We start from the raw sequence: 17,102 nt of genomic DNA on the forward strand, positions 1-17,102 counted from the left end.
ACTTTGTGATGATGGTGTAACCTGCATTAGAAAAGATTCATTTTGTGATGGAGTCTTGAACTGCCCAGATGGTTCAGATGAATCTGAAGAAAGATGTGGTAAGAATGTAAACCCCTGTAAATCACTCTTTTTAAACATACTTAAACCTGTCAGTAGTTTGTAAATAGTTTATAGGCAATAAACTGCACAGTGAAGTCCAAATCAATTCTACTAAAAATATTAAGAATTATTTTTATAATCTTTATCTTGTAAATGGAAACAATTTTCTCTAAAAGTCTCCTTAATAAAGAATATGCTTAATAAATAATGAAGAAATATTACATTCTCGCTATATTAATATAAAATAATATAGAAAATATCTTACTATCTAAATATTAATAATACAAGCAAATATAATGTAAATTACAAAATAATATAGACATTTCATATGAAGTTGTGTACCAGTAATATCAAATATTGTTATTTCCAAATAAATTCTAACTATGACACTATACAGGTATAAAGGCACATTACCTAGTATCAGAAGCCACCTAATGGCATATTTGCATCAGAAGAGAGGTTTCTCTTTTGATTCCAGCATTAGGAATATCACCAGACAAAACACTACAAAGAGCTTTTCCCAGGTTACTGTGTACACTCAGATTCATTGATGTTGCACATCCAGAAACTTAGACGGGGCAGAGCAGGGGGTGGGGGGTGGGAGTGGGCAGTGGCAGCATTTTGCAGCCAGAGTAGGCGAGTGTGTCTGCTGGATGGAGCCCTGGCGAGTACTCTACTCTGTTTGTTGGCCACCCACCTGCATTCTCACTACATTGAGCGTTACGGAATGGGGCTGTCTGTAGGACTGACACAAACATTTGAGTCGCTGGCACCACAGTGAGAAATACAAGTTGAGGATGCCAATATCTGGGCTCTAGGTGGCCCTGCTTGAGGCAGGGGGTTGGACCAGATAACCTCCAGAGGCCCCTTCCAACATCAACCCTTCTGTGATTCTGTGAAAATCTTACAAACGTGAAACCCGATTGGTTTTTAACAGAAAAAGTTTATATCCTTTAGCGCCAGTCAGTTTGTTTGCATTTATCTGACTGCCTAGTTTGCCTGAGCACCTTCTCGTGCAGAGCAGCCACTGCTCCATGTAGCAGTGAATGCTATGAAATTGTACCAAAGAGTCTGACTATGTTGCTGCTTACCAAACTGTGTGTGCAGCTTTTCGGTGGGGAGGCATGTGTGTTAAAGTTGTCTGCATTGCCCTTCACAGTCTCAGCTCTCGTTTAAAAATCTGTAAAGCTTTCTTGCAGAGAGAATTTTGCAAATGTTTCAGGAGAAGTTGGAGCAATTAACTCCCCAAGTGGTTTTTTTGTTTGTTTCTTTTCTAAATATAGATTTGGGGGCTAGAATCTGGAAAGTTTATTTCCCTTCTGCTGTGAGAACAGCCTTCTCAGCTTTCCTGAGAATAATGGTAGGGGCAGTCTGGTCTGAGCTTTCAGAAACATGTAAAATGCTGTGCTCTGGTTTAAAAACAAAGCAGCAAGTAAAAGACCATTTTTTTTTTGAAGAATCTGTAAGCCTGATTCTGAAGGCTGGTGACATTCTGACCCCTTCTACCAGAAGTGGAATTTTCTTCAGAAAAAAAAAAGGTGAACTGCAGACCTGCACATTACCTGCATTTTTTTTAAGTGCAGCCAACTCAGAAGGGAGACTTAGCTGAACTTTTTGGGGAAAATATCCATCAAAATACTTCAGTAGAATATCCACCGAAACACATCCAAATGTCTGTTTAGCATAACAGCTACATCTAACTAGATCATAAGAATGATGAGCTCTGAGCAGGTCTCTCTACGGTTGAGGGAATCAGAAGGTCCTAAAGTAGCTTCAGCTAGATCTTTGTTGAATTGCAAGTGTTAAGGTAGCACAACCCCAAAGAGTTATTCAATCATTCATTCTACCATCATACTGTTGTTTGGGTTCAGGGTGTTTGTTTATTTTTCTTTATTATATGAATGCCCTGCTCCTTCATAACTGAGGATATTATTTCTTAATCAGTGTCACTAAAAAATAAGCACAACTGAGCTGAAAATTTCAGGAATGTGCATACAAGTAAAAATAGAGAGAATGTCATAAGGAAACTAGCTACAGTTACAGCCCACTTCAGGAGCTGGGTGATTTGCCTCTGTTCATGTTCATTGATGCCTGGTATTTCCAAGCAATTCATTCAGTTACCATTAGTTTCTCAGTTTCAGCTCATAACCTTACAGAAATACAATTCCAGCTGGAGGATAAATTGTTGCTCCTTAACTCTTACATTACATTTTCAGTCTTAAAATTTTCCATGCAAAAACTCAGAGCTTTTCTAAATTTATATATTTAGGTTTCTTAGCAGACCTTGCAAAACTAAAAAAAGACTATGCATGTTTTAGATGCCTGCTAATTTTTCCACATCTTTGATTTTTTTCACTTATGTCCCGTCCCTAGAGTAACTTAATGCAGTCATATAAAAATAAAAAATTGTCTAGATTTTTGGAAGTGCTTCGAAGTTTCACAATGAGATTTACAGTCAATTCATAATTCATACTGCAAATGCTCTTGCACACAATGGAGCTGCTGCCCTTTAAACAACTTGGTTTGTTTTTCCATCTTGATTATTATTCCCTCTGGTACTTCTGATTTTCGAATATGTAAGTGGTTTTAAAATATAGGATACAAGGGTGAATTTTTATAGTCTCTTCCTGCATTAGACAAAATTCACTAAAGTCTCAGATTCTCAGCAAAGATTCAAGAAACTGAACAATTTTATTGATTAAAATTATCTTGAAAGGTTTCTTTCTGGCTCTGCAATGCAGTGCAGTAACAAAAGGCATTGCAAAAGTGCAGTTAGCAATTTCAATGAAAGGGTCTCTAGAGAAATGTGGAAGTCTGAACAGCATCTATTAATAATGGCTGGCATTGCTGAAAACCAGCCATGTAGCACATAAGTGTAAGGAAGGGGAGGCTGGAGGCTGATCCCAGGAGGTGTTTCTCTCTGCGGACTCTCTTTGCAGTTATTATATGTCTGGACTAACATTTTGTGATTACCTACCTCACAGCATCACTACAGTACTGAGAGAGATTAATCATTCATATGTACACCAGGAAGTAATGTACTGCCCTTGGCAGAGAAAGGTTCTGTCAAGTGAAATAAGCAGGCTTGATCTGACCAGTTTGGGGAGCTTCTCCCTGCAATTCAAGGATAACGGGATTAAGCCCTCCTAATGTGCCCTGTGTGCAATATAAGTAAATAGAAATGGACAGCAAGATGCATGTTGGGGAAGCAGTGGAAGTGGTCCCTACAAAAGATTGTCTCCTGTCTCATCAGGAGGACAAATGAGGCTTTTCTGAGTGCCCCAGGAGGAGGCAGAAATGTGATGACTTCTGTAACTCTGCCCACCTTTGACCACTGCTGCCTCCTCCCTGCAACAACGAAGCACTGGGAGGTTCTTCAGGGAAACAGAACCAGTCCCAACTATCTTCCTGCCCATTCCCAAGATACTAAGCACTGACTATTGCTAGGCTATGGACGAGCAGCCTAGGGACTTTTGCCTGGATCTTTCTGTCCTGTTTCAAGTTCCTCACCATCGCTTAAGAGATAAGAAGAAACAAAAAAAAGGAAACAAGAAGAACAGAAATTAATTGATGACAAGAGCAAACTTTTGTCATTAATTTTATTAGAACAATATGCTATATCTCTTTATTACTGCCAGTGCTATAAATTCCTTTTTAGATCAGGGTGTGTCTTGCTAACCACCTGTTACCAGTACCATTTTTTTGCACACTCTCATTAATAACAAGCTGGGCACATTCCTGTTTCTCACACTCATTTTATTCTTCTCAATGGGAAATGGTTGTAAATATTAGCCTATTGGTAAGGACAAGAAACACACGAATTAAAATGGAAAGAAAAAGTACTTCTATACCAATACCCAGCTCTAAAGCTGTAGCCTATTCTGATAAAAAGTTTATATAGAACAGAAACTCTCTCTTTCATGGACATCTTTTCTCTATGCATTTAAAAACTTATGTGTGCTGTTTTCCTCTCAAAGGCCATGAAGATTGCCAAAGGGAATATGTTTTTATTCCAGCTCATGCATTAGACATAGGATCATTAGTGAAGTTAATTTTGCACAGTCTTTATTTATTAACTAACAATACATGTTTGAGTCTGACTGAAACAAAGCTTAATTTTTATGTTGTGTTTGCTACAGTGGTAGTTAGAAAGAATTTTACACTTACAAACTCAACTGACAAGAAGCCCCAACTTATCATTTTATATATCATTTCCTAGAGAGGACTACGCTCAATAAAATTTCCATTTAATTTTCAATATGATTGATTATTCATAAATTGGATAGTCATTATAGGTATGATTTCATTTCTGATGTTAATGAAAAGCTCTATCTAATTTCTGATTACCTGCCTCAAATTGATGAACTTGTCCTTACCTCTCCAGATAATCACGTATGGTATTGATTTTATCCTTGTTTGAAAGCTCTATGATGCTTTTGGTAAAACTGAAGAAAAAGCATCATCGACAGATTCCTAACATAATGTTCAAGAGATGCAGCAAAAGCTTCAGCAGTGCTTTGGTGTCTGCTGCAATAAAATAACTCTACATGAATTAGTATTTCCAACCTTGCTGAGGCTTAAAAATACTCTTCGTTTTTTTTAAAAAAACCCTGATTTTTAAACTGAAGAACATGTGTAGAATGGAATGGCATCACCAAGGAAACAAAACTAATAAAACATTTTTGAAAAGATATATGATGATGGATGACATTTACCTTAGATGAATGAATTTGAAAGCTGGCAGGAAACTTGGGATATCCACTTATCTTTTGGGGTACTTAGTAATACATAAAGTGAGGAACTAGGAAGCTCATAAAAGTAGAGATAGCATCAGCCAACTGTATCCCTTCTTGCTGCTATTCACATGATATCAAATTGTTTCTGGTAGTGTAGTATCTAGTATCACAGTTTCCTGATTTAAAGTAGCTGTATCTAACAACTGTTAAGGCAAGATTCTATTTCCTTACAAATGTATAAAATAAAATGTAAGAAAGAGCTGGATTAGTTGAATCCAACTGTTGGATTTGAATTATTTGGATTGGTTTGGACAAGTTTGGATAATTAGATTGTCTCTAATTTAAAATTGAATTATCTGTACTGCTTTTCTTCTCATATAGTACTTTGAGATCAAATAGTCATAGAAACTAGAAGTGGGACTAAGTTGGTCTTGTGTTTTACTTTGTCTTCCCATTGTTGCTTACATAACATTTCCAAGGTAATCCATGTAAACCAATATCTAACATAACCCTTGTTTTGGTTCTGCTTCTGTTTTTTAAATGGCATTTTGACAAAATTTCTTTATTATGTCTTTACAGCTGCAGTTTGTGATGGAAAATTTATGTTGACTGATTCCTCTGGGTTTTTTCACTCTATGAATTATCCAAAACCATATAATGCAAATATTGTTTGCCAATGGATTATACTGTAAGCCATTTTCCAATAATTTTCTACCTTTTTTTTTTTATGAGGTGATATTGTTTCCTGCTCATCAACCTTATATTATTTGTTTGTATTCCCAAATATCCCAGCATGGAAAATATGTAATAGCATTTTCTCCTCTGTATTTATGTGACTTTTCTTTAAAAACTTACATGCCTAAAGCCCACTACAATATCAATGATTTTCCCACTTACAAAAATTCTTAGGTATGATTTTGAGAAATTTTGTGGATTGTCTGCGTGCACAGGAACATATTTGTAAGCTCAAAATAAATCACATAACTCAAAATAATTGCAAGATATTTCTTTCAAAGAATCAGAGGAAGTATTAGTCTTTAGGTAATGGTTTTACATGATATAACTGTTACTAATGGAATTTTCCAGAATTCCCTTGTCATTTATGGGTACATATTTCATCTGGGAGTTAACAGTATCTGTGGTCCTAAGTCATTTAGGAATATGTTTTAAAAGTGCATGAGTATCATTTGACATAAAAGCACAAATGCTTTTTAAGCCCTAGGCAGAAGGAGTGAAATTTGTTTAATAAAGGATACACACCTACAGGGAGGGACAGCAATTTGACACTCTAGGTCCACTTCATAGGACAGGGAGAAAAAAAGATAGCCATAGTATGTGATAAATCTCATCCCAAAGTACACATCTAAAATAAGTTAGATAATTGCAAGTTGGAAGGTCCTAAAAATCCCTACAATGACTGCCAATTCAGAAGTTACTGCTTTGAAAGGCAGTAATTCTTCTTATGGCTTTGTAATAATTCTTTGGTCCTGAATATCAATTTGGTAAAATAGTTTCAAAGGAGATTAAGGAAATGCCTTTAAAAATTGTTAAGTTTTGGACTTTTTATTCCCAAGGCTTCTTTGAAAGTGCTAGCCTTTGAGTTTGTTCAGGACTTTTGTCTTCATCTTGGCGCTTCAGGAAAAAGTCATGATTTTCCTTCTGTTTAGTACATTGGTTCCTTCTCATCTTCAGCAGTTCTATTCACCAATAATTACTGGCTACACCTGGTTTTAAAATATAGGTATATCACAGGAAAAGCACAAGATTGTATTCTTCACAATACAAGCCTGACTTGTTCTTCAGTTCACAATGTCGAAGAACTTGAGCACGATAAACCTTCATGTCTCAAGTGCACTTCCTCCTCCTAAACTGTTAATTTTGCTTCAAATACTGCTATAGCACTGCTATAAGCTTTATATTAGGTAGATATGTATACCAGGCAGGTAGCTAACAAGAGCTTTATTTTTGATAGAATCATAAGTAATTGCAAATAATACACCACAGGTGCTGCAGATCTGTGTAATTACAGGTTGATCAATGACTAAAATATTCATCTGGTTTTATTTTCCTGTTATCTGCTTTAAAAATATCTGGCAACACTGACAGTAAAAGCCTGAAGAATTCAATGTGGTATTGAAATTTTATCTCCCTTTTGAACACATTTTTTTAATGAGGGTACCTTTTCAGCTTTCCAATAACCAATGAGAGATATTTTGTCTTATTATTTTTATTATACCTATAAAAATGCGTTAAAAGTCACCCTATAATACATCCAAGATTTGATTTCTCTTCTGCCTTTGCTTAGAAAGATTTCCCCATTATCTTTGGGAAAATCTTTTACATTTTCCTCTCATTTAGATCCGCCCCAAATGAAGATGTAATTTCCTCTCCTTTTAAAAGTAAGAGCAGTATGCTCAATATTTCCCTGAAAGATTACCTTTCAATTGTATATTTTACTCTTTTAAAACCAAGGATTTTTTTTTTCCTATGAAGAAATATATAACAAAACAAAAAAAAAGCAAACGCAAATGTTCAATTATTTGCTTCATGCTTCTCCACTAATGGGTACAGAGAAGCATCAGCAAAGCTGTCTTCACTGGGTCCCTCAATTCCAGAAAACAACAAACAGTGGTATAGGAAGCTAAGCTGATTGTGATAGTAGAGATTTAGAATTTGGAATACCATATATGTTCAGTGGAAAGTCAATGGGAGAACTACTTAAATACAGATTACTGAAAGAACACAACGGCAGCAAAATAAAACCCAGCATTTTTTACACTTCAGTTAAAGTGACTTTTGTTATTAAACTTAGTGGGTAATGGTGAGGTTTGATAACATGTTCCCAAACAAGTGGGTTTGAGATCCTCAAATCTTCATGCAAATCCTTTTTTTTTTTTTTTTTTTGGTCATAAAAGACATTATTTTGGACTTCCAGGAGACAGATTTTGATATCTTGCTATTCATATTGATACCATGATACCATTTATCTGACTTCAGGCGGTCTACCTGAGGAGTGAGATGTTATCTATTAGTAATATGTATTAAAAGGTAATTGTAAATTAATGAGATGAACAGAGAAAAAGAAAACAAAACAAACCCTAAGAAACTGTTCAGCTGAATATCACATTCTAGAGTTTAGAAGATTCAGTTTCTAAAATATACCTAATTTCAGTGAGTAAAGGAGTACTCGTACTGTTGTGAAAGGTTTATACCCTATTCCTTTCTTAATTTTACAAACTAGAAGTTAGCCAAATCAGCCATCTTGATTAATAATCTTGATTAATGTAATTTCCCATTGTTTCTGAGCTTAACATCATTCAAGCACACAATTAATTTACTACAGTCAAAAAAAGATTACTAGAACATGACTTTCAGTTTTGATGTTTATTTTTCTCTTGCTGTCTTAAGAGTGCCTCAAGGTCTATCCATTAAACTGAACTTCACTTCTTTTGATACACAACAATATGCAGACATCTTAAACATTTTTGAAGGCATAGGACAAAACAAGATTTTAAGAGGTAAGATTATTTTTCAGCTAATATTATTTTTCCATTAATAAAATTTAAGTGGTAAAATAACCATTATGAAGTGAAAAAAATTGCATGCATATGTTTAAGCGGAAGAATGAATCTGCATAAAGCTAACTTGCTAGACAATTGATCTTGAAATACATATCTACTCTTACAAATTGACCAGATAAATGCTTCCCTGATATACAACTCTACTTTTTTTAAGATCTAGTTTGAACAATCTGATAACTTGACCAGAGCCTTGGTCTTGCGGTGTCCATGTTTCATCGGAAATATATTGTCAGAAGATCCTGTAGCTTCACACACAGTAATATAAAATGAAAACATCTAACCTGAATCTGTTGGGAGAAGTACTATGACACTCCCTGGATTTCATCACAAGCATGGCATCGCTTTCCTCAGGCCTTGAAATATTGAAGATACCTTATCTCTCTCTCCGTATTCTATTCTGGAACACTGGGATTTTGCCCATTTTTCACAAGACTCAGTCTATCCAGCTGAATTCCATCAGAGGTGGAATACATATACTTGAAGATAAATATATAGAGATAAGTGAGAAAGATATATAATTATTTATCCTAATTTTTTGAAGCAAAGAGAGAATGGGAATGAGAAGTAGCAAAATACTCATAAAATCAAGAATGGAGAAATTCTACCTTTTCAGCACTGCTTTGAATTTGACCCCCCTGTGGAATTTCAATTTAGGGGTGAGAGATTGCTTCAATAATATTCTCTGCAGCAATCATTAACTTGCATGTTTTTAAGGACTGCTGTGGGGATAACCAGTGACATCACAAAAACATAAATACAGTGTTAAAGACTCCTTCAGTGGATTATATAAAACTTTGCATTTTGAGGGGTAGATTTCCAGGTATTGGAAATACCAAATGTAGAGGAAAGAATGAATAAAAGAAATGTCAAGATTCAGACTCTCTACTTAAGTAAGTAAAAGAACCTCAGAAAGAGGAAGGAAAGTAACGCATATATGAATAAAAGTATGAAAGATTATGCCCATTGTCTTCTCTTAGTAATTTGGCACTGTTTCAAATATATAGTATTACAAGTGGGTAAATAGGTCCTCCTCAGAAAAACAGTCTCTCTACTTGTGCAAAATTGAGCAAGGACTTCAGAAGAGAAAGAGCAGGGGAAAAACTATAACAGAACAGTGAGGAATTCAGGATTTTCTTTATCCTGAATACAGTCACTAGTCTAACTGTTGTTGCCTGGCATCATATCAGCTTTAGATGCAGGAGCAACTATTTTACTGTGTGATAACTTGTATTGATCCTTTCATTTCACGCATATGGAATTTATATGAGTAAATTTAAATTAATTTAGAATTTGAAGTCAAAATTTAGATACATTGTACCATAGAATCATAGAACTGTCCAGGTTGGAAGGGACCTTGAAAGATCCTCTGGTCCAACCGTTCATGGAAAAGGGAGCCTAGATGAGATTATCTATCACCCTGTCCAGTTGCTTCTCGGAACATTGCAATTGTTCCTGTGCTATATGACTTCATGCATACATTACAACATTAAATTCTTATGTAATTTCACAGTTTCCTTACTCTTTGAATATCTGTAAGTGCATGTGCTATTTATTAAACTGCAAAAGTAAGTATATATAACAAAAATACATAATCAATACTGTGATTCCAGAGTTTCAGAGTGCATATCTGTAAATTTTGATAACATTTACAGAATAATAAGCATGGATATGAAGATTATAGTGTTCAATATGTGTGCTGTAAGAGACGTTTCTCCATTAGCTGATATCCATATTGATGGATATGAGAGATGAGATATGCAGAATACTTATATAGTAACCAAACAGCTAAATGCCCTCAGGGTTTTGTAGCTGTTGTAGGCAGGATCCCAGTACAAGAGGGAAAGCATTCTTTAAGACTCAAAAAGCTAATCCACTATACTTTTGTGACAGGACTGGGGATTTTAATGTGTTTTCTCTCTGACTACATTATTCTTTGTTTGTTCTCAGCTTCTCTGTCAGGGACTAATCCTGAGACAATTTACATTTTTTCTCATGAGGCTACAGCACAGTTTATATCTGATTATTCTGAAAACTACAATGGCTTTAACGCAACGTACACTACATTTAATGCCAGTGAACTAAACAGTAAGTGTTCTTTTTTGTGTGTGTGTTTGTTTGTTATTCCCAAAGTTTGATGAATCTATATTTTCAGTTTGACAAAACAGAGATAAAAAGGGAAAGTTAGTGGACTGGCCTCAGTCCACTAACTAGATCCACTTTGAGAAATTTCCTTGTATTTTAAAGATCAAATCATTGATTTCAATAAGACTGAAAAAATCCGGATGCACTAAATCCACAGTGACAACAAAATGTGGCAGTACAACTCATACATTTGTGTTCTTTAGCAATTGGAAAAAAAATTAGATGCAGACAGGTGAAGGCTTCTTCAGCTGCTAAATTTGGAGCTGGATGTGAACAGGGGACGTGACTGGGAAAGGATGTGCTGCAAGAAGCATCCAGAGTGCCCGAGAATTCTTGGAAGCCCTTGCTGGGGGCTGACCTGCACTTCAAGGGACTGTGAAAGGACACTGAGCAAAATAAAGTGGGAAGGAAGGTGACGAGGATGTGAGCAAAGAAGGACCAAAGGAGAGGGACAAGGAAAGTGGCATCCCTGGTGCATGGAGCACAGCTCTTATCTTCTGAGCATTCAGCTCTGGTGGTGAGCCCTTTCAGCCAGAGCAATCCAGGTCTTGGCAAAGAAAAGAAGAAAAGAGCTGGGTTAGCCCTTAGTGTGTGCTATGCAAGGGCTTGTCTCGTCCCCCCACCACGCTACTGGTGAAGGATCAAAAACGAAGGTTGATGAATGAGTGCAAGAGCATGTAGGGCCACCTTCAGTGACAGTGTTTTGTTAACAAGTACAAATGACACATTTATTCGAGTAATTATGTTGCATTGCATAGAAGAGGAAATTTAGTGTGGGCTCCAGTTTTCAAACATATTTGAAAATTTACATTATTTGTCACTCATTCTTATGCAATTCTGAGAAAATACTTAAAGTTTCTGTCATTTTTATTCACTAGAGGTTCTTATTCACAGATTATGAGAAAGTCAATTGCACTTTTGAATATGGCTTTTGTTACTGGATACAAGATTTAGACGACGATTCAGACTGGGAGAGAGTTCAGGGCCCTACCTTTCCCTTTATGAGTGGTCCTGATTTTGATCATACATTTGGCAACATATCAGGTAAGATCTAGTGCAAGTTGCTTGCAGATTAAAGGAAAAGTTTGATTTAGCTTATATTATATCACTGTGCAGTGCATTCTTCATAGTGGTATTATTGGGATATAATTTTATTCTGCCATGAAAATGAGTCAGAGCTACCACAAAAAACATTTTATGCTACTGATTGCCATCTCGTGGTAATATACCAAAACTAAAGGAAGAAATAAAGGAATACATAAAGTGATTAAAGCGTGAGGTATTGAAAAATTTCAATGCTATTAATATACCAAAGTGCCTTACCTGAGAAAGGAATTTCTATTATGCAACAGTGTTACATGTCAAATAACTGCATGTTTACTTTAAGGAAAAAAAACCCAAGCATATTTGCATTTTAGGGAAATCAATTCTATTTCACCCCTATCTACTGGTGACATCCTCATGGTTGTCACAGAATAATTTTGATTTAACATAAAGTTGACCTGTAGGGTACATAGGGCACCTGTTTCCCCAGTTAGAATCACACAACAAACACACTAATTTTCAACATGGGTGCAAAACACACAAACACTCCAGCAACTGTTATGGCAAAACAACTTAATTGGAAGAGTGATCATATCAAATGTGAGTTCTAATTAATGAGACAATACTGATAGGAATCATATTTTGAATGCATATCATGAATGCTTATCCCAGAATTAGACTCAAAAAGTTTTTTTCTGCTTCAACAAGAAAACCAAACAATCTCTTTCTCAGCTGATTTGTCAGTCCAGCTAAAATTGATTAACATAATTTGGATTTTGCAATGGTTATATATATTCTATGCAAGACTTACACCAGGCTTATTCAGTGACAAATAGCTGGAAAAATTGCAAGTTACCCTGGCAGAAGTTACTCTCAGGAAAAGAAAAATATTATTCAGCACGTTACCAGATAGAAATTATTCACCTCTCTCTGAGTAAACACACATTTTCTAAACAATCTTCGGAACACTGTTTTGTCTTCCCACTCGACTCCTAGAATACAAATCAGATGAAAGAACATAACATTTGTTTAATAAAACACTTGACAATGATTTCTAGCTCTCTTGAAAACGTTAATTTAGGTGCTCTCTGCTTCACTGTGCTAGATATAAGCTGACATATGTAATGTTGCTATATGTAATGTTGCTATTATATTGAGTATTCAAATTTCCACAACCTGCATGTGAAGTAAAAATGTGAGCTGCATCATTAATATCGAGCGATTAGATACATTAAGTGAGCCAGTGTAGTTCTGTTTTGCTGCTCTTGAAAAGCAAAGAACTTAAAACATACTCAACAATTGATTCTGAATGCTCAGAGAATTGATGAAACAAAGACAGAACTGTCACTTTGACTACATGAAGACCTTTTCTGAAAAAGAATGCTGTGCTCATTTTCTTAAAGCTAGATAACACGTAAATTTTAATGTGCGCTTTCTAGGTCAACACAGGAAATTAAAGGCCTGATTCAGATTTCATATTAATTTTCAGGTACTTTAATCTCCAACATGGAAAAGTTAGCTAATCTAGAAGTATAAATAACAGGATATAGTATGTATAATTTTTATATTTTTTATATTTGCATAAAAAGTAGTAGGGAGGGAGGTAGATAGATGGATAGCATAAAATCTAAGATTGCCGCCACAATTTCAATAAAGCAAGAATTGTATCTTAGGACTTTTAACTCTGCCTAATTTTACTTTTCTTGTGACAAATCACAATGCTTCTGTAGCCTGGCCTCATATTATATTTCCCTATGACAGCAAGAAGTCCAAGTTCCCAGCTGCAAGATATGAACTCAGAAAAAGTTAAAAACCCAGTTTCCCAAAATAATGTTTTTGTGTTGTTTTTAATGCTTCCCATTGCTATAAAATATTCATGTAGTCATTCTCTCACCCCCCTCAACACACAACCCATATTTTCCATTATTAAGTGGAGAAAAATTATAAAAATGTCAGGAAATTCTTCTGCAACATCACAAGCAAAGTCAAACAGGAAGACGTGAAATGTTACAAGTGTTCAAGGCCAGGCTGGACGGGGCTTTGAGCAACCTGGACTAGTGGAAGGTGTCCCTGACCATGGCAGGGGGATTGGAACTAGATGATCTTTAAGGTCCCTTACAACCCAAACCATTCTATGATTCTATGTTCCTTTTTCATAAACTAAGTCGAAAATAGTCAGGTGAATCACTGCCTTCACTAAATAAAAGGCACATCTCTGCTGGCTTCAAAAAGACTAGTTTCCCATTTCGTATCTAGCTCTGAGGAGAGTCTAAAAGTTTAAAAGCTCATTTTAATATGTCATTGACTGATGAATATAACTTGGGATAATCATTCACACTTACTGTGTCAGGAATCTTCCAAGTCATGCAACACTACCTATGCTTGAGATTACAGATATTATTTTTAACGTAAAAACTCTTATTAAAAAAAAAAACAACAACCCAGTAATTCTGTACTGATAATGTGCTCATTATCTTGCAGGATTTTATATTTCCACACCCATAGGACTTGGATTCGTAGAAGAGAGAGTCCGGATTCTCAGTTTGCCTTTGGTCTCTTCAGATCCATCTTGTCTAAGCTTTTGGTATTCTTACACAATTCCTAAACATATACTTTGTTTAAGAATAAAACCAAATAGCTATCTTTCATATACAATATTAATCCGAGTTAGTGTGCTGGCAATACAAGACTGCTTCTGTTTGGATTTCCATGATCAGTCACAACTCCAGGCCTGAAATTTTTACTCCTTTATAGGTTTGAGTCTTGCAGTTAGCTTTAATATATTTTCTTTCTCACCCTGCATCCAATATTCATTTCTATACAGAAATTATATTAAGAATTTCTGAAGTGTTTTTTGTCATGAACCTTAACTAGGCCTCTGCAAAAAATATAGCAAAGCACCAAGTAAATCTTCCAGATCTAATCTAAACATACGACGAATTTCATTTTCATACTTATTGAAAATTAGTCCTAATTCCATAAAACAATTTGTAAAATAAAAAGCTTGATATTTTTTCATGAAATTTCACTTTGTTCTAATAGTACCAAAATTGCTTTTCCCCCTGTAGGTATTTCATGTATAGTCCTAATGTTTATCGTTTAAGAGTTAGCATAAGTAATGAGCATGGTTTGGAAAAGGTCATTTTCCAGAAAGAAGGAAACTATGGAAACAACTGGATTTATGGACAAGTAACTTTAAACGAAACATCTGATTTTAAGGTTTGTTAAACTGCTACCTCTTTTTAAAATTTATTTTATCTAAACCGATATCAGACTTTTCTGTCAAATGAACCCAATGATCCACAGTGTCAAAGGTAATATATAGTACTATTTACGAATGTATGCCGTCAACTAAATGTTAACATGCACAAGACTGGAGTCCCCATTTGAATTTTCATCCCCCACCTTCCCTGCTCTGGAATTTAAAGTATTGTTATTGTAGGAAACAGAATACCTTAACATTGTCATGGGACAATCAAAACAAGGGTGTTCAAAGCCTACCAAATCTGATGTGGAATTTAAAATCTCCACAGTGAGTGTAGTATCAAGCACCTAGCCATGAGAAAATTTAATTTAAATAATTTCAGATTCTGAAGCTGTATTTTCACTAATTAATTACAGAATAATTCACTGAAAGTGTTTTCCAGCCAGAAATGTATTTGGCACCACATGATTAACAACCTCCCTGATTTATCTGTAAACAAAAAGAAGAGACTTATACTAGACAATTCCTTCAGCAACTCTCTATTGAAAACAATTTCTTTTTATAGGTATTTGGGATGGCTTGTCCTGCTACAGTAGTTTTGATTGATGCAAAAGCACTGCCAGAAATATGCATTTACCATTTGAGGAAGTAAATGCATCTGTGACCTGGCTTCATCAGATTTCCAGCAAATGCGTGTTTTATGATCTCAGGAAGAGCACTGTGCCTAGCTGTATTTCACCAGCACAAGTTCCTTGGTAGCAGGATTACTTTAAAAATGTGAATATTAAAGCACAATAACAAACAAATGAGATTCATTTTAATTTTTCATGACAGTATGCCATTAGATCAGGAGAAGTTTGGACTGATGAGATGAGTGATACAGAATTTACGTTTCAAAAATTTAATGTATTTATATATAAAAAGAAAAGCTGTTGAATAGTTCTAAGTCATGTTCATAATTTATATGAAGAAGTTCCTGCGTTCCTTAGAATGATTCGCTCAGTTTGCACAGTGCTGTTTTGTTTTACAAGGAATCCTGTCTCATCCCTGATGCACTCCCCTGAGTTCAGGACCGGTGTAGATTACAGTGTAAATAAGAGCATTCAGGAAAGAAAACAGAATGGTTCAGCATTGGAAGCTGAAAAATGTTTCATTAAGTTACAAAATTCTAATTTTTTTTCATGAACTTCAGGTTATTTTTGATGCCTTTAAAAAGCGTGGTCCTAGTGATATTGCCTTGGATGATATTGGCCTGACAAAGGGAAAGTGTAATGACAGTATTTATGTAGAGCCAACTGTGATTCCAGTTGTTACTACCGTCCCTTCAGTTCCCAGTAAGTAAACACTAAATTACAGTTGATTGCCATTTCCTATTACTGTATTTGTGTATGAGCGATTCAGAATTTTCAGCCTTCACTTTTATAAGTGAAGTGACTCTCTTTGTCATTATAAAATTATCTTCAAGATAACACACTAGGGATCAGGTTCCCTGCCCATGGTTCCATTGACAGCAACAGAACTGGTAGATTCACAGCTTAAGCTATCAGTCCAGTATCTGCCAAAACTTGAAATCTGGAAGATAATTAAAGAATTCAAAATTTGTCTCTAAAAGCTTTAATTAGTAAAGCTTCTAGGAAGCCACTGAAGGGGAAGGAAGAAGAAAGAGAAGGAAGATTGTAACCTCATTGTAACATACAACTTCATTGTAACCATTGAAAATATAAACAATGTAGCAGGGGAATAAGAGTGAGCAATGTCACATAATAATATCAGTAGAGGTCTCAATAGTAAAAATTCACCAAGCTCTGAGAACACATGCATACTGAAAAATTCGATGTTTAGGGGAATGAATTTATAATAGTGCCAGAATGGTTTAAGAATAGAGCACGATCTATGTGAGTATCTAATAACCAAAACGGAGGTATTATCTGGAACAAGGCTCACAATGAGTGAGTTCTTTCCAATATGCATTCAGTTGTATTGTTATTCCTGCTATATCTGATTGCATTAAAAAGGAAAAAGAAAGAAATATTTGCTTTGAAAAAAATTTAAATAGGGAAACAGTTCCTCTGGTTCCAAAGGAAATGAGCAGACCAAAAAAAAAAAAAAAAAAACCAAAAAAACAATCAAAGGACTCTTTCCATTCTGTGATCTAATGAGAGGTTTCCGTATTTGCATAAATTATGGAATGTGTCAAAACTTAAGCCTGATTTCTTCAATTTTGCCTTTGCTAACTCTACTCCTTGTGGTAAGGCAGGAGTGATGAATAGGTTCTTGCTCTAGTAATAATGGATA

At 35.3% G+C, this 17,102-nt stretch overlaps 1 protein-coding gene across 1 annotated transcript in view; it reads left to right on the top strand.

Annotated features, from left to right (window-relative positions):
• TMPRSS15 (transmembrane protease, serine 15) overlaps positions 1 to 17,102 on the top strand; it is a 58,774-nt gene that overhangs the window by 12,985 nt on the left and 28,687 nt on the right. The window contains exons 6-13 of the mRNA XM_009883863.1: positions 3 to 98; positions 5,415 to 5,523; positions 8,244 to 8,353; positions 10,364 to 10,501; positions 11,453 to 11,602; positions 14,084 to 14,186; positions 14,671 to 14,821; positions 16,000 to 16,141. Of these exons, the coding sequence (XP_009882165.1) occupies positions 3 to 98; positions 5,415 to 5,523; positions 8,244 to 8,353; positions 10,364 to 10,501; positions 11,453 to 11,602; positions 14,084 to 14,186; positions 14,671 to 14,821; positions 16,000 to 16,141 (999 nt within the window). The remainder of the gene's footprint in view (positions 1 to 2; positions 99 to 5,414; positions 5,524 to 8,243; positions 8,354 to 10,363; positions 10,502 to 11,452; positions 11,603 to 14,083; positions 14,187 to 14,670; positions 14,822 to 15,999; positions 16,142 to 17,102) is intronic.

The sequence above is a fragment of the Charadrius vociferus genome, unplaced genomic scaffold (genome assembly GCF_000708025.1).
Source record: "Charadrius vociferus isolate BGI_N301 unplaced genomic scaffold, ASM70802v2 scaffold414, whole genome shotgun sequence".
Lineage (NCBI taxonomy): Eukaryota > Metazoa > Chordata > Aves > Charadriiformes > Charadriidae > Charadrius > Charadrius vociferus.